The 19,163-nt window shown below is 37.2% G+C and overlaps 1 protein-coding gene across 2 annotated transcripts in view; it reads left to right on the top strand.

Moving 5' to 3' along the window:
• fam160a1 (family with sequence similarity 160 member A1) overlaps nt 1-19,163 on the top strand; it is a 91,895-nt gene that overhangs the window by 36,914 nt on the left and 35,818 nt on the right. For both annotated transcript variants that reach the window (XM_002933497.5, XM_004911147.4), the window contains exons 3-4: nt 6,280-6,906; nt 15,302-15,460. In XM_002933497.5, coding sequence (XP_002933543.3) covers nt 6,280-6,906; nt 15,302-15,460 — 786 coding nt within the window. The remainder of the gene's footprint in view (nt 1-6,279; nt 6,907-15,301; nt 15,461-19,163) is intronic.

The raw sequence follows: 19,163 nt of genomic DNA, 5'->3' as shown, positions 1-19,163 counted from the left end.
ATAATTTCTAGCCATAATTTTAGACTCCATTCCTTGAGCAGTTCTCTCTGTAGGTCAAAACTTTCCGGTTATTATGCACCAGGACTTGTTCATGGATAGTAAAGTTTCCACATGGTAGCTTTTTTAGGTTCTGTCAAGTCAAAAAGGCAATAACTGCACCAGACTGTAAAACACTAAATACAGTGATAGGAAAAGGAAGAATGTAAACAAAAATGAATCTCCTTTCCTGATTATGTGATATTACATTATCATGCCCTTGCTTATTTTGCCCACAGATGTAATAAGCAAAATAATACCATTTAGCTTTTTTTCCCAGCATTTTCTATATGCTATAATATAAAATGTAACTTATAAAAGTGCTCCTAAAAACAAATGGCCTGTGTGATAAACAGAATGACACTTTACTCTTTTGTTGAAACGTGTATCAAAGTGGTTTTGATTTTCTGTTAGGGTAGTCACCCTTAATGGTAAGGTTGCGGATGGGGAACACAGAGGGAAGGGTGATGGAGGCCTTGTTTACTAAGGATCCCTAGCAAAGAATATTTCATAACGCCATGGTTTTCCACAGGTCCCTGTTTTTCTATGTCAGAAAAGGTGTTTGCTTGTGCTTCAAACTACTTGTGATCACCAGTAATGCTCTTGTGTGTAGGTATCTGTGGGTGAGTAAAATTATTTGGCTCCAGGCTGTTGCAGCTGTAAAATATAGTGTGAAATATACAAGGACCTTGCTTCTACCAATTTGTCAAAGTCAGTAAGGTGCATTAAAGGAAAAGGAAAGTAATTTTACTGCCAATAGATTAGCCACATTAGTGCAATCTAGAAAGCTATATTTATTTTGCAAAAAGCTTTACCATACCTGAGTAAAGAGCCCTAGAAGCTTCCTCCATTTGTTTAAAGGAACAGTAACACCAAAAAATGAAAGTGTATAAAAATAATTAATATATTATGTACTATTGCCCTGCACTGGTAAAAGTTGTGTGTTTGCTTCTTAAACACTACTACAGTTTATATAAAAACCCTGCTGTGTAGCCATGGGGGCAGCCATTTAAATTGAAAAAAGGAGAAAAGGCACAGGTTACTAAGCAGATAACAGATAAGTATCATAGATTTCCATTGTATTCTACACAGTTATCTGTTATCTTCTTATGTAACCTGTGCCTTTTCTCCTTTTTTCAATTTAAATGGCTGCCACCATGGCTACACAGCAGCTATTTCTATTAACTACAGTAGTCTTTCTGAAGCAAACACACAACTTTTACCAGTGCAGGGCAACAGTACATTATATTTTAATTATTTTAAAACATTTTTATTTTTTAGTGTTACTGTTCCTTTAAGGTAGTAGCTGCCATTTTAGCTTGGTCTCCTGTAGCTGTTGGTAGCTCAGATCACATATTCTGATGGGAGGGCGAGTGAGCTCTTATGAATTCTTATGTCCTTCATTCTGTCTCTACTTGTCTTCCTGGTTTAAAACTTGCTAATTTACAAATTGTGCATGGGAAAAGCTTAAAAAATATGTATTATAGAGGGAAAATATTAAATTTAAAAATTTTTTTTGCTTGTAAATGTTTTGCAAACATTTTGCTTGATATCGTTTTTCTTTAACCTATGGGCAATTATTTAAGTCAGTATTTTGGTTTATAAATATAAGTTAAATTGGTATTCTGTCCTGGGTTGTATCTCATTCATATACTACGATGATAAAGCGTTTATGAACAATCGTGGGATTTTTGCTTAGTTTTGCCACTCATAAAAAATGTCTTTTTAAATGGGATATAAGCAGCCCAGTTTAAAATGAACACTCCAGTTTTGGTTCTGTTCTTTTCTAACTGTACTGTAGTTACGATAGCTGCCAACCAGATCTTTATTTTCATTGTATTACCTGTAATAGGCTGATCAGAACAAATTGTTGCTTGGTTGTTGTAAATCTATCTGGTGTTAGTAAGTTAACCTGCTTTACCCAGAGTATATAGACATCACCTTGAGTATATATAGCAATGATGGGCTGTAGACCTTGAAGATTTTGTTGACTGTTACTGCAAAGAACACACTCAGTGTAGAAGGATGTAGGAACAGAAAGTCTTGGCATTGGATTGCTTTTAGCTATGACAGGGATTGCATGTGATCAGTTTAATATATAAGGTTTTTTATCTTTTGTCAGTCCAGCTTTTGCATATATTCCGCATCTCAAGTACACTAAGTAAAAAAAAAACTTCTTAAACAGCTTGTTCTCAGTCTTTGTTCAGTTAAAAAGTGCAGCCATGTCATCCCATTATTCAATGCCTGGGAGTCAAATCTATCCTTGTTATTGCTCTTTATTTCTGTCAAAATGAAAGCATTCTGTAAAATATTATTTTATATAAATTAAACAAATGGAACTGAATAGAGCTGGGAGCCCTGCTGTCATCCTGAGCTCTCTGTAAAAGACCTGAGATCGGGTTCTACTATAGACTGAATGGTTTTTGGGTGTGAACATCCTTCCTTTCTTTTCAGGTGCTTACTGACTGTACATTATGTTTGCTACCTGTTTGAATAAACCGTGTTCCTAGTTGAATGTGGATATTATAACATGTGTAAGTTCTTAAAACAGGAGGAAATGATACCAAGTTCAGCAGCCCAGACAATTGTGGGGCTAAATTACTATCAGGCAACATTGTATTAAGCATGAAAAATCTATTTTTTTTAAATATTTCTTGAGTTAAATAAATAATCACAACAGATGGTGAAATGGGGGGGGGGGGGGGGGTTATACAGCGGTAATCTAATTATTAAGTTCGCAAGGACCAAGCATGGATTAGCTTCAATCTCCCTGTTTTAATTCAAGAAATAACAAAAACCATAAATTCTTCCTGATTAAACGATTGGCAAAGGGTATGTTCAGCACAAATCCTATACATGGAAGGGTCTATACTTTCCCCCGATGCCTGCATCCCAGCTGAAATGTAGCAGCCTGCTAGGCAGTTTCTTGTGAATGCTTAGGGTGAGTAGGAAGTAGGAAGATTTGACTACAGTGGTAATTACAAGGGGCAGCTTACCACACTGTTAGGGCTCTGGCACACGGGGGAGATTAGTCGCCCGCGAACAGGGAGTTAATCGCGGGCGACTAATCTCCCCCGTGTGCCAAAGCCCTTAGGGTTTGGCCAGGCATAGCCATGGTAGACTGACTTAATGGTGTTGTTCACCTTTACGTTAACTTTTAGTATGATGTAGAGAGTAATATTCTGAGACAAATTGAAATTGGTTTTAATTTTTTATTATTTGTGTTTTTTTAGTTATTATTATTTACTATTTGTTCAGCAACTCTCCATTTTGGAATTTTAGCTGTTATCTGGTTGCTAGGGTCCAAATTACCTTAGAAACCAGAGACTTGCTAAGGTAGAGTTTCAATGAGAGACTGGAATATGAACAGGAGAGGGTCTGAATAGAGAGGTACGTAATAAAAAGTAAAAAGAACAATAAAATTGTAGCCTCAGTGAGCAATTGTTTTGGCTGCAGGGGTCAGTGACCCCCATTAGAAAGCTGGAAAGAGTCTAAAGAAAAAAAGCAAATAATTTAAAAACTGTATAAAATAAAAAATGAAGACCAATTGAAAAGATGCTTAGAATTGGCCATTTTACAATGTACTAAAAGTTAACCCACCCCTTTAAAGAAACACAAGATCAGATCTGGACGCTGGGAGTTGCAGTGTGAAAAGAGATTAAAAGGGCTTTAAATTGTACTCATTTTGAATTGGAAGATGCATCAGTTTCAGAAAGAAATTAATGTATAGTTCTTTTAGAATAAGTTCACCCGTGGAAAGTAAACGTTATATATATCAAGACTCCTCAGTTTTCTTTAATGGAATGTATTTTAATCTTGAATACGTGGATATATGGTATCAGTAAGATGCAGGCAGATTTTTCTCCTGTTTTTATTAAATGTGTGTCAGTAGTGATATTATTCTATGCTAATGTACCATTTTTTACAATATACAGCTACAAATTTCTGCACAAGCTACTCATTGGCATAATTCTTACCTGGTACACTTTATAACTTGATTACTTACATAGGCTAGTGATATTTTATGTGCAGATATGTAAGATTGGTTTAAATAGGCACAACCTTATTAGACCAAAATGGCAGAATGTCTGACACAGAAATGGAAATGCAAATAGACATCTATACCGTACGCCACACTCTCATGTTTTATTACTATATATACTAACCATATGAATAGGTAAAGAATGGTAACATTTGTGCTGAACACTAAATGATCAGTTGTTTTTTTTAATGGAAGTTAGAACCTTGCTTTTTCAGTATGGGGGGGGGGGGTTGTTTTTAAATTACAAGAAGGTTGATATTTAAATTGATTACCTTTCTGATGATGCCTAAGTGGATGGTCTTCAAATGCTATGAGGGCAGACTTGCCTTGGATCTGACCCATGCTATCTTTAAAATCTGATTAACACTCATCCCATAATATAACACACCTTAGCCTGCACTCCTTACACCTCCCTCCTGTTCTACTCCCACTTCAGTTCTAACCATGCAGCAAATATTCCGGCAACAAATGCGTAAGCTGAATAATTTCTCTCTATAGTATCTCCGGAAACCTGCAATACAGCACAAATTACCCCCAACTTTTTCTGAATCTTATGCTAATTGCAGCACACAGTTTCAGAGTTGGCATGGCTTTGTTTCTGGCATGCTAAAGTGTACCATTCATACTTACATTAAATTGCCTGCAGTTTGTTAGACTAGGCTGAACAGGCACATTAGCACTTCTTGGAGGAAGTTCTTGGCGCCTGTGTGGGCTTAAGTGCCTTTATGAATTGTGTCAAGGCACACTACATTCATGTCCATTCTAGCACTTGCTTTCATAAATGAGCCCTGTCATCTCAAGTGTGTTTTTCACTATAATGCCAACAGGCTTGATATGTATGGTTGTATAACGAGTGATTTAACTGCAAATTAGATAAGTAAAGACATTAGTATATAAAACTGTTGTAGTAAATACAATAATGAATGGAAATATTCCACAGCTAATTCTGTGGTGTTCTGCTTATGTGAGGTTGCAACAGGTAGGTGTTGAGATGTTGTTAGACTCCCAGTATTCCTAGGATATGCTCATCTAAATATAGAAGAAATGTGCTTTAAAAAGAAGTGTTTGGGGCTGATTTTTTTCAGTTTTCAGTTTCTCCCTAAAGTTAAGTGTGCACATGCACGGAAAGCCTTAAGTGACGTTATCTGGGCATCTGCACATGCACAGTGACATCACTTCCGGACAAGAGCAGGTGTGGTGTTGTCACTGCTTTAAAAAAATGTTCTATTCCCCTGGGTCGCCATTCTTCCAGGTTGACAGCTTTGTAAACGACTCTTCCATGATAAATAGAATGAAACACCCAGCTAGAAAACAGTGGGAGGCTGTTAAAATGACTAGGGAGGGTTTTTGTTGCTCCTAGTAAAGTGTCACCGGAGGCAAGACAATTAGACTTACCTTTATTAGTGGGTGTTGCTGCATTGCATGCTTAGCAATGCAATTTTTTATAGATGCCAACAGTGATTTATTTTAGTAGCCTCATCTGCTGTTAGACGTATTGAAGCTTTTGATGTCATTTATAATGCATACCATGGTTTTTTATCTTTTAACGAGGCAGTATACCTTCTTGTTCAATACCAGTGGAATGAACAGGGCTTGTACTGAACATACTTTTGGCCCTATGTAGTATACAGCATTACCGGAAAAGACGCAATGCACAGTTTGTGCACAATTATAATATACTTTGGGACTAAAGTTGCCACCTGTCCCGTTTTGACCCGATAGCCTGGTTTTTGGAAGGGCTGTCTGGGTTCAAATTAGGAAAACCGGGCAGGACTCACTGAGATTGATCAGCCAAGTGCCACATCATAGACCTGCCCAGATATTTAATGGCCCCTGCCTCTTCCCCGTCCCCATGACATCACTGCCCGACCCTGCCAGGAAGTATAAGCTACTCTATGTTTAGTGATGAAATAGATAATTAGATTGAGCTTCTGCTTACTAACCTTTCACAGGTAAAGTTGTATACTGGTATTTTCTTGGTAATTTCATTTTTTACCTTGTGAGGACAAAACATGGCATAGCTTCACTTTCCCTGTTTGTCCGGTTCTGCTCAAGAAATAACAAAAAGAGAAAAAGAATGAAAGATGTATCATATTATGATTATGCCATTTTTTTGTTAAAAGGTTTCTGATTTTAAAGTTTTTTTTACAGCTTTCTGATCATATATATCTCTATTTATTTAATTTTTCTCTTATTTTAAGGTCCAGCGTATTTTAGAGAGCCACGATCCTTTCAAGAATACTCAGGCCAAATATAGATCAATTTCTGCTGATGAAGTCAGCGCCGTACAGAACTATGTTGAACATATGTTGATGCTTTTAATTGAGGAAGAGGTGACAGATGCTGCCATGGGACCAATACTGGAGTATGTTGTGTCTGAGAATATTATGGAGAAGCTGTTTTTGTGGAGCTTAAGGAGAGAATTTACCGACGAAACAAAGTATGAGCAGCTCAAGATGTATGAGTTATTGGTCACTCAGTCTCACCAGCCTTTGCTTCATCACAAGCCTATTCTAAAACCTCTGATGATGTTGCTAAGTGCTTGCTCTGGTACATCTACTGCAGTGGTGGAGACAAAACTGGCTGTCCTTCTTAATCAACTTTGCTCAATCCTTGCCAAAGATCCATCCATCTTAGAACTGTTTTTCCACACTAGTGAAGACCAAGGAGCTGCCAATTTCCTTATATTTTCTCTACTTATACCATTTATCCATAGAGAAGGCACAGTGGGGCAACAGGCTCGGGATGCTTTGCTGTTCATCATGTCTTTGTCTGCTGAGAATAATGTTGTTGCTAAACACATAGTAGAGGGTACCTTTTTCTGTCCGGTAAGTTACCATATAGAAGCTGGACTTTTATACATTTTTTCCATATATCTCATACCTCATCAACATGTCTCTGCTTATCTTTTTTTCATAAACTTCATTGTCATCAAATATTTCTGAGAGTAAGCATGCGCAAATAATTAAGCTAAGGAGAAGAAAAGGTAACAATCACTGGGGGGTGCCAAACAGTGATTGTAATCACTTACATTTTCACTCTACTGCACTTCTGTTGGCCTAGGATTTTGAAAAAGACAGGAGGAAGAGGATCTCTCGCTCACATGTACCCTGGGCCGGTGCAGTTTTCTACAACAGAAACACTGGCCCAGGGTGAAAGTTAAGTGAATAGAATCACTGGGAGGGTGTAGGTGCCTAGCATTTGGCACCCTCCAGTGATTATACCTTTCCTTATCCTCATTTTCTAAGCAATCACTTGTATTTGTGTTTGTGCAATAGAAACTTAAGGCCTGCAGACATCATTGGTTACTATTACAATATGGAACTCAGCAATGCAAAGCTGTAAATCTCAGGTGCAGTAGTGCAGCTTTTTAACAGGGTTTAGTTATGCTTTGGCAACAGGGATGCTCCTGCCATGACTCAAGGTGAGAACCTTGCCTCAGGTGGCATTGTGCCCTTTGCCGTCCCTTGTAATCAGTTTTTTTAAATCAAAATTGGGCTTTTCTAGTGCACCGACCTGCTAATGATAGGGGACTACACTCAGTTTCTAAGTGTGACTATATGTTACACTTTACACCTTGCCCCACCATCATAAATGAATCCCGAGTATGTTTTTTCCTTTTCTCCCTGATTTTATATCCACTGATGGAAATTCATGTAGGTTCACAAACCACGTAGGATTTTCCTGCAGCTTTTTCTAAAGCCTAGAATTGATCTATTTAGGCTGCAGCAAAGGCTTTTTCATGGTTGTATACAGGCTTAGCCTTAGAAATACAGGTTTTTACCTAATGACTTTGCCCTAATGTTTCTGTGCCCATGGTTAACAGATGACTTGAAAATTTGGGATACGTCTAAAAAATTCTAGCCAGAAACACAGTTCTGATTGCAATTTATTTCCATGTGGTCAGTTTAACCCTGCAACATGCATTTAGTAGATGTAGCAGCACAGGACATGTGCGGATACAAATACGTGTAAGGGCTAGAGTTGACAACATTTCTGGGAAAATAATACCAGCCTTCTTATATTTTTCTTTCTTCTCTCTATTAATAACATTGACATCAAGCATTAATTTTATTGGCCAGGGAGGCATTATTTTTGCATCCAGGGAGGAAAAAAGGGAAAGGGGTCGCCAATAAGCCTGGGCTTGAACCAGCGCCCTGTGGATATTGCTATCCTTTAGGCTAATGCCAGACGAGGCTTAGGGTGGATATTTTCGGCAAACGGAAAAGTGCTTTCTGAAAATTCCGCCCTACGCCAGACAGGCTATGAACTATTTGTATATTCAGTAGCAGCTCCCTGCTTCTCAAGAAAAAAATTCAAGATGGCTGTGCTTTCCACTGTGGAACATCCAGCCATCCTGCTTTTTGACATTAAAGATCTCACTGGTATGTCTGGAGGTAACGTAGTGCTCAATGGCCATATCTACAGTCATTATAGTGTCACGTCTGGGGTTAAAATGCTAATTGTCACTTTCCTGGAGTAATTATACTGGCATGTCTAGGGTTAAAGGACATGTCAACCCAAAATATCATTTTTTTGCCTGGTAAAAGAAAAACATAATTCTAAGCAACTTTCCAATATGCACATATACCTGTTAAGGAACCAGCATGCTCATTTATATGCTATCAGCTATCAATGTTAGAGTCACTGTGGAAGGGTAGGGTGTGGAATTGAACCAGGTCTCCAAATTTTTCCATTAGTTTCTTGGTGAATTGAGCAAATCTGTCTCCCTAAAAATGCATGTGAATGCTAAGAAAAATAGCCCAATCTTCATGACCAGAATACAACATTTTCATCTTTTTCTTTAGAAATCTACTGCGGTCTTTCATTCTTTTCATAACTCAATAGCACCTGCCCACAGTTAGAATAAATTTGCCATCAGAAGTCTCCATAGAAACTGCAATAGTCAAAAGGAGAAACCATCAATAAATCATTCAGCACCTTCAGAGAGCTGTGAGAATTGCTGCATGTTAATACAACGTTTTATTCTGATATGACGTTGCCATGTAATGCTATTTCAAAGGCACTGAAAATGCTCACACTAAAATGGTACCTGTCTTGTGGCCTGTGATGTCAGACAGAGCAGTCATTTTTACAACTAACTGAAATAAAAAACTTTAAAGAAAAATGAAGGTTACTGACATTGCAGAGAAAAAGATTAAAGTAAATATAATTCTAAGCCACTTTCCATAATACCTTAATAAAAATTTTCACTGGTTTTAAAGGAGAAGAAAAGGTGAAATCCCTGGGGGTGCCAAATGATTTCCTGATACACAGGTTTCCTCTCAGTGAGCACCGTGGAGCAATCCTCTTATTCCATTTCACCTTTCTTCGCTACCCCCAGAACAGTAAGTGAAAAGGCCACTTTTTTTTTGTTGTTGTTGAAGTTTGGCTTTTTACATTACTGCACTCGTGCAGCCACGTGAAGGAAGGAGAACTAGGAAGAATATCGCTCAGGGGTGCTTACTGAAAATCAGGTATCACGTAAGTAAATACTTGCCTAAGTTTTGGTACCTACCCAGTGATTTCAGCCTTTCCTTCTCCTTTAAAGTTGTTTGTAAATATAATTGCCATAGTAAGCATTGTTTGTTAATCCTCTTCTTTTTTCTTGTTCTAAATCATAAAAAAACACAAACATATGGTATTTCTTGCTCAAATGCAGCCCTGGGTTCTGAATCCTCATAGGTACCCTGTGCAGGTGTGACTCCAAAATCAGAATAAAGAAAGCAGGATAGAACCCAGCAGTGTTATTAATTTAATAGCACTGTAGGGTTCTGTCCTGCTTTCTTTATTTTGATTTTGTAAAAAAAAAATATAATAGGAGTCAGCAGTATTACAGAAAGTTTAGCTACTTTCTCTAATACAATTATCAGTGCCTCTAGCAGGAGTTATTATGCCAGGTATTCAAAATACAATATACAATAAGTGTTTTTGAGTGTGTGGTTAGGCAGAAATTGCATTTTAAAAAAATCATGGCATTTAAAGTCAAACCCCTGATACACACATGCTACATTCCTTTTACACAAGCACACTTCATTCCTCCCAAACCCACCCACATTAATGTAATCCCTACCCTTTTCAATACAAATCTCTTATTTATAGCTTTCAATATTAAACATACAAATATTTCTAGTAAAGCCTAGTTTTGCACTGAAGTTGTTTAAATCGCATACTAGCAGCTCAGTGTCTTATTATTCTGCTTGGGCTTTTTTGCATAAGTAAAAGAGAAATCTTTGTCCTTGGCAGAGGATTATTGCCTGTTCAAAAGGAGAATGGCTTACGCTCTGCCATTGAGAATTAATATGTTCCATTTTACTATAATGATTAGTATCTTTATACCACTGTCGTTCTTAAATGATGCAACCCAAATTGACTGAAATCGACAAAGTGCTGCTGGGAATATTGATTTTGTGCGGTAATTTCACAGTTAGCATTTGGATGGTGTGTGTTCTGTATAAGGGCCATGATTCTGAAGTGTATTGGTCATGAGTGTCTCTCAGTGTAGGAAAATGGACATGTATGCATGTAGGCAAATGTTTCCATCAAGGTATGCAAAGGATTCACTACGGTCCCTCGTGTAGCCTTCTTAACATTTAGATATTTGTTTTAGCTGCTAACATTTGCTTTTTGCATGTAATTTATGAATATCACTTATTGAGTTAAAATCCACAAAAGGTTACAGTGGCTCTTCACTAGGCATTCAGATATGAACATTACAGTTAAAATAAATTGATCCCCACAAGCACAGGCATCTTTAATTACATAAATTGCTGATATTTGAAGAAGATGAGTACCTCCTGTTTCTAATTCCTGCTCCTGGGCAGTGATTCTGAGAATTGAAAAACTGATTTATTTCAGCATAGTTTATATCATTTTTAGAATTGTGTCAGGTTTTATGATGAAGTAAACTAACTCCCAACTAGGAACAAGGGCAGGGTAAAAGAGAGAGTAGTTAATGCAGGAGACAACCCCATGTGGATTGTCCAACCTGCACCCCTCCAGCTATTGTTAAACTACAGCTCCTGGTACCCTCAGAGCCAGTAGTAGATATTCAACCTGTGACCATTCTTGTCTATTGTAAATGTTGGGTGCCATATATACAGTCATGGCCAAAATTGTTGGCAGCCCAGAAATTTTTCCAGAAAATCAAGTATTTCTCACAGAAAAGTATTGCAGTAACACATATTTTGCTATACACATGTTTATTCCCTTTGTGTGTATTGGAACAGAACAAAAAAGGGAGGAAAAAAAGCAAATTGGACATAATGTCACACAAAACTCCAAAAATGGGCTGGACAAAATTATTGGCACCCTTAACTTAATATTTGGTTGCACACCCTTTGGAAAAAATAACTGAAATCAGTCACTTCCTATAACCATTAATAAGCTTCTTACGCCTCTCACCGGGAATTTTGGACCACTCTTCCTTTGCAAACTGCTCCAGGTCTCTCTTATTGGAAGGGCGGCTTTTCCCAACAGCAATTTTAAGATCTCTCCACAGATGTTCAATGGGATTTAGATCTGGATTCATTGCTGGCCACTTAAGAACTCTTCAGTGCTTTGTTGCCATCCATTTCTGGGTGCTTTTTGCCGTATGTTTGGGGTCATTGTCCTGCTCGAACACCCAAGATCTCGGACGCAGACCCAGCTTTCTGACACTGGGCTCTACAGTGTGACCCAAAATCCTTTGGTAATCCTCAGATTTCATGATGCCTTGCATACATTCAAGGCACCCAGTGCCAGAGGCAGCAAGACAATCCCATAACATAATTGAACCTCCTCCATATATCACTGTAGGTACTGTGTTCTTTTCTTTGTAGGCCTCATTCCATTTTCGGTAAACAGTAGAATGATGTGCTTTACCAAAAAGCTCTATCTTGGTCTCATCTGTCCACAAGACGTTTTCCCAGAAGGATTGTGGCTTACTCAAGTACATTTTAGCAAACTGTAGTCTTGCTTTTTTATGTCTCTGTGTCAGCAGTGGGGTCCTCCTGGGTCTCCTGCCATAGTGTTTCATTTGATTTAAATGTCGACGGATAGTTTGCACTGACACTGATGCTCCCTGAGCCTGCAGCTTGAATTTCTTTGGAACTAGTTTGGGGCTACTTATCCACCATTCAGACTATCCTGCTTTGCAACCATTCATCAATTTTTCTCTTCCATCCACGCCCAGGAAGATTAGCTACAGTGCCATGGGTTTTAAACTTCTTGATAATGTTGCGCACTGTGGACAAAGCCAAATCTAGATCTCTGGAGATGGACTGGACTTGTAACCTTGAGATTGTTGATATTTTTCCACAATTTTGGTTCTCAAGTCCTCAGACAGTTCTCTTCTCCTCTTTCTGTTGACCATGCTTAGACACAGACACACAATTCAAAGACTAAGTGAACTTCTCTCCTTTTTATCTGCTTTCAGGTGTGATTTTTATATTGCCCACACATATTACTTGCCCCAGGTGAGTTTAAAGGAGCATCACATGTTTGAAACAATCTTATTTATCCACAATTTTGAAAGGGTGCCAATAATTTTGTCCAGCCCATTTTTGGAGTTTTGTGTGACATTATGTCCAATTTGCTTTTTTTCCTCCCTTTTTTGTTCTGTTCCAATACACACAAAGGGAATAAACATCTGTATAGCAAAACATGTGTTACTGCAATACTTTTCTGTGAGAAATACTTGATTTTTCTGGAAAAATTTCTGGGGTGCCAACAATTTTGGCTATGACTGTACATTGTTTCCTTCTCTGGTATCCCCGGCATTTAAGCACAGGCCTGGGAGGAACTTTATTCTAGGCTACACAGGTACATGTATGGGACCTGTTATCCAGAATGCTCTGGACCTGGGGTTTTCCGGATAAGGGATCTTTCTGTAATTTGGATCTCCATAACTTAAGTCTACTAACAAATCATTTAAACATTACCTAAACCCAATAGGCTTGTTTTGCCTCCAATAAGGATTAATTATATCTTAGTTGGGATCAAGTACAAGGTTCTGTTTTATTATTACAGAGAAAAAGGAAATCATTTTTAAAAATTACAATTATTTGCTTATAATGGAGTCTATGGGAGATGGCCTTTCCATAATTCGGAACTTTCTGGATAACGGGTTTCCATAAGGGATCCCATACCTGTACTTGGTAAGAAAGCAGAGGCATTTTTTGGTCAGAAGTAACCATGAAGAAAACAAAATAGTAAAATCAGTTTGCGGTTTCAGGCAGTGAACTTTAGGGAAATGTCATTCATAAAAATACTGGTCAAGAAAAAACCACAACAGTAACTATACATTGTCTCCCATGTAAATTTCGTTTTGTTTTTGTTGTTATTGATATGGTTACAATTTCTGACTTTTGATCAAAGGAATATTGGCCAGTCAGTGGAGCATGGAGAGGAGCATGTAAATATGGCAGGCAAGAAGTGCTGCATAAGTAACATATATATGGGATCCATAGAGTAGAACCCCAATTTTATGTGTGGCGTAAATTCTAGGAAGCCGTTAAATCCGGGAAAGAAACGCATCTCACCCGAATAGGATTGCGACAAAATGGCATTAATATAGTATCCATAAAAAAGCTGCACTGTAGCCATGGGGGCAGTCATTCAGCCCAAAATAGGGCTAAATGCACCAAATAAACTATTTTACGATCCGGCCGAACCCTGAAACCTTTGCAAAAGTTTCGGCTGAATACCGAACCGAATCCAGATGCTAAATTGCATATGCAAATTAGGATAAAGAAGGGTTACAGAAATCTGTGCTTTTTGCAGAAAATTTTCCACTTCTATGTTTTTGTGCCAAAAAGTCACAATTTTCAAGGTTCGAATTCAGTTCAGCCATAAGCATGGATTAGATAGCATATAAACTCTGTAAAATATGGTTGTGTTCTACAGAGCTTATCTGTTATCTGCTATGTAGCCTGTGCCTTTTCTCTTTTCCAGATTGTGTGGCTGCCCCCATGGCTACACTGCAGCCTATTTATATAAACTATATTAGTGATTCAGTTTTACAAGTGCAGGGCAACAATACATTATATTTCACTTACTTTAAAACACTCATTTCTGGTGGTACTGTTTGAATCTGCATGGTATGTGTAACAGTCAAAACGTTGGCTTATGTTTCATCTGGATAAATATGCCAGTGTGCAGTGTCCAGTTCTTAGATCAAAAAGTCATGTCAACAGGATACGGTTTACACAGAACTTATGGTAATTCATAGCAAAATTTATTTGTAGCTAAAAATAAAGTCTAAACATCAGTTTTGCCGCAAATAAATTTTGTTACGATTCACTATAAGTCCCATGTGAAACTGTATCCTAATGACATAAAATAATTTATAACATTAATCGGATTACCACACTCAACAAGATTAGTGATAATAATTTGTTGTACAGAAAGAAGTCAAACTTTCCGAAGGAAAGAAAGGAAGATAACAATGTAGTGATTAAAACATTGATATTCTTTTCATACAATTAATCTTTATCTCTAATTAATTTATAATTTATATTCATTGATACAGGTATGGGATTCCTTATCCAGAAACCTGTTATTCAGAAAGTTCCGAATTATGGAAAGAATCTTCCATAGATTCTATTATTAGCAAATAATTAAGATTTTTAAAAATGATTTCCTTTTTCTCTGTAATAATAAAACAGTACCTTGTACTTGATCCCAACTAACATAAAATAAATCCTTATTGGAGGCAAGCCTACTGGGTTTTATCAATATTTGAATGATTTTTAGCAGACTAAAGTTATGGAGATCCAAATTACGGAAAGATCCCTTATCGGGAAAACCCCAGGTCCTGAGCATTCTGGATAACAGGTCCCATACCTGTATATATACAGTTATGAGATTAATTTTCCAGAAACCCATTGTACAGAAAGCGCTGTGTTATTGGGAAAAAGCAATTTCTCCATTTTAAGTAAATAATTGTAATTTTTTAAAACAATTTCTTTTTTTCTCAAGTTTGTACTTGATGGTAAGTAAGCTGCATGAATCCGTATTGGTGGCAAACAATCCTATGGGGTTTATTTAACGTTTAAATGTTTTTCAGCAGATTTAAGATATGGTGAGCCAAATTACAAAAAGTAAAAAAAAACATGGGGTTAGAAACATGTGCGCCATCATTATGACATAACATAGCACAGGGGTTAGACCTTGATTACATGGGAATTATGTGAATTTTTGACTCAGGGTGATTGTAATACTATCCTATCTAACTGTATGCAGGTGCTTGCCACAGGACTCAGTGGCCTTTACTCCTCTTTACCCACAAAGCTTGATGACAAAGGGGAGGATTGGCATTGTCTGCTGAAGGAAGATTGCCTACAGATTCCTGAACTCATCCAGTTCCAGAATTCTCTAGAGTTCTGCAATGCAGTAATACAGGTAAAAGAAGAATTAAGCTCTACTACATAAGGCTAATGCCACACGTTGCATATTCTCAGCAAGATGAAAAACACTTGCCGGAAATACGCCCCTACACTTGAAAAACATCTAATTGTGCCTGCACTGTGAAGCATTAAATACGCTCGGATGCAAGCACACACAGCCAATATCCACAAAAAAATACGAGACTTTGCATTTTTGGTGGATTTCATCCATATGTGCCTGCACCCGAGTGTATTCAATGCTTCCCAGTGCAAGCACAAGTATAAGTTCTTCTAAGTGTAGGGGCGTATTTTCGGCAAGAGTTTTTTGGCTTACCCTTTGTTGCTGGTGGTACCTTATTTGCTTCTGGGCTCATAAGTTTATTGCTTAAAAAAGCCAAGTATGTTATAAGTCTATAGAAGATCATATGTGGATATTCTAGAAGGTTGTCACCGTGAACCAAAAAACATCAGCTATATTATCAAAGCCGAGCTTACAGAGCATCCAGTGGCTTCATATGCAAGAATACAGATAAATAACAGTGCAGTCCAGAGTCCTAATCCAGACTCTGAGGCCTGCAGGATACTAGAGGCACCAATTATGCTGCTGTAGTCAGGCATTAAGGTTGAAATTGGCAGAGCCAAATCTGGACATGAATGGATAAGTGATTACCCCTACAGAGTATATATTAACTTCAAAATGTATTTCCATAGACCTCTCTAATATGACAATAAATAGCTTGTATGCCATTATTGCTTCCTTAAAGGAACACTGTAATAGGAAAATATGTTTTTTTCAAAATGCATCTGTTAATAGTGTAGCTTCAGCAGATTTCTGAACTAAAGTATTTTTTAGAAGACTAAACAGCTTTTTTGATATTTAATTTTGAATTGTGACATGAAGATAGCCATTTCCTTACTTTCCTGTGACTTATGCTCTAATAATTTCAATCACTCTTTACTGCTGCGCTGCAAGTTGGAGTTATGTTACCCCCTCCATTTCCACCCCAGCAGCCAATCAGCAGAACAATGGGCAGGTAACCAGACAGCAGCTCCCTGACACCTCTGCTGAAGGATTCAGCTGTCTGAACTTATAATGCCTCCATGGGCTAATAGCACTACTGTACTGTCTTGAATTGTAGCAAGTGGATAAACAGGCGAAACTGCCTATAAATCCTCCCAATAATTTAGGGTGGCTTCAAGTGTCTTTCTGCCAGCTAAAATACACTGTGGAAAAACTGCCCCATGTCCCCTTAGCCTCAATTAGCTTGTACAGTAAAGGAGATATAGATATATACACACTTGTGTATATAGTCCTATTCCTGAAGGCTGGAGGAGATATCAGCAATTTAGAGTTCAAAACCAGTTCAAAATTCGTTTGCATACTAAATGTGCTCACATAGTGGTAGACATGAGAAGAGCAACCAAAAGAGAAACCTGTTTTGCTATTATGTTACTTGGGTCATTGTTACTTATGGCCATCTAAAGTTTTTATGGTAGTAAACCAAAATGTGTGTAAGAAATAAAAAATATATATAGGGAGCTCATCTATTAATGAAATCCCCCATCGACTGATCTTGAGTTCAGATTTTGATTTTGATTACATTATAAATAATTGTTATCAAATATTATGGAGTTGACACATAATTAAAAGTGTGTTTTTCCACCTCAGGAGTGTGAACCATTAATTATCATGAAGGCTTTTCACATTTACTTGGAAACATATTTACTACAATATTTCTGTTGCTACTAAAAATTAAAGAAACTTTCATATGTGAGCATATAGCCCATTTAGTTAATGAATAGAGAATTGGCCTTTGTGGTGTAAACCATTACTAAACATAAGTAGGATAAATAGGACTAGTGTTGAAAATGTATTCCGTCTTTAATTTAAAAATTATATTGTCCTATTTTTTGCCATTATAAAGCAATATTGGAAAAAAGTTTTGTTTTTTAATGAACCCATTCCTACTTCCTCTTGTAAATAGGTTAATCTTTAATGGGAGATAATGAGCTCTGTATAATAAAAAGAAGCCTGAGCTGCAGCCTTTATTAGGCTTTGGGCTAAGACACACGGAACTACTTGTAGCCAGCTACTTGTCGTGGCTACAAAATAGACAGTACTGTTAATTACTGATAATTGTCTCTACATGTGTTTTAGCAAAGCTATTCTCAGTATTGTCTATGGCAGGGTATTTTCTGACGTGTAGCTATGACAAGTAGCTCTGTGTGTTTTAGCCCTTTGACATCAGGAGCAGCTCCTTACACAGAAGCCTTATCTGTTTGTTTTACTAGCTTCTCCTCTGCAAACTGCCAGAACCAGGAAGTGCTAGACTGAATGCAGTCAAAGTGCAAGACATAAAAAAAGGATAAATATTCTCAAGAAAAACCAGTAGGTAAAATATATGTTTAGCACAGGCCCTATTCTTTGAACTCAAGTTGAAAAAGGGGGTATACTCCATCAATAAAAGGGGCATAATTTTCCAAACCTGATCACTATTATTCTTCTGTGAATTAGGTTTTTTAATATGATTCCGTGTGCAGGGACCTAACCTGCAAAATGAGGGGGAATGGCAGCCATGATTATATATGTTTGTAAATGAAAGTGCGATTGTTTTTTGCTTATTAAACAGCATCATTTATTGTAGTCCTTTTAGTTCCATGCCAAATTAGCAAATTATTCGCAGTCCTGCTTTTTTTCCATTATTTAAGCTATTTTCTCTATGTCTGCAAACAAATATATGATAAAAATTTGCAATCGCACCCTTTGACTACTGATTTTACTGATGGTGCTGAATATAGCTAATCTATTTTGAAGCAGAGAATCTATTCCCCAAACATAGTACAAGGTGCCATATTTTCAGACTTTTTAATGGGCTTCTCATTGAAATAAAGTATTATATTGCTATTAGTATGTTTTAACTTCATATTTATACAATCAGCCATAATTGTGATGTGAAAATGTGTTTACAAATCTGTTAATTACTGGACTGGGATAAGCAAAAGGATTACTAATCACAAGATAACCTTAATGAATGTATTTTTTCTCTCTTGCCATCCCATTGTAGCCTGGAGAATTACTATACAAGGATAAGCCCTTATCCCTTTCAGAAAAATAATTTGCTCCATGATAACATTTTAACCTTGTCATTTTAGCATTCTCTGCATGCACGTTACCTCTGCGATATTTTTGAGACTGACATCAATAACATTGACTCTGCAGAGGGGAGCTTCATCAATCTACTTGAAATGTGCCTCTTATTTCCACATGGCTTTAAATAACAGCAAGACATTTTGTACTTGATAATTAGCCTTTTATTAATGACTTTGGTAGTCTTTGATGGGTTTTAGCAGCAAGCCAGTGTAGTTCTGCTTGAATCATTAGAAACTAATACACTGAGCTGCTTGAAGTTAGATAGTATTCTGTTAGGTCCACCTAAGAAGTTAGCAAACGTTGGTGTATCTAAGTGAAGAATGACTGTGCCATTGTACTCTATATACATACAGGCAGGTTACCGTAATTGGCTCCTGACATAGTGTGTATCAATGTGATAAGGACCTTAGAGTGTAAGCACCTCAGGGCAGAAAATGATGGAGTGATCTGGAAGTGTATATATATAATAAAATAGAAGATGCACGTTTTGAATATCTCATTTTCAGTTATAAAATGAGATAGTTAAGTTTAAAGGTGAACTAAAGCATAAAAAATAATATGGCTAGAA

The sequence above is a fragment of the Xenopus tropicalis genome, chromosome 1 (genome assembly GCF_000004195.4).
Source record: "Xenopus tropicalis strain Nigerian chromosome 1, UCB_Xtro_10.0, whole genome shotgun sequence".
Taxonomy (NCBI): Eukaryota; Metazoa; Chordata; class Amphibia; order Anura; family Pipidae; genus Xenopus; species Xenopus tropicalis.
This window is presented reverse-complemented; position numbering and strand designations above follow the sequence as displayed.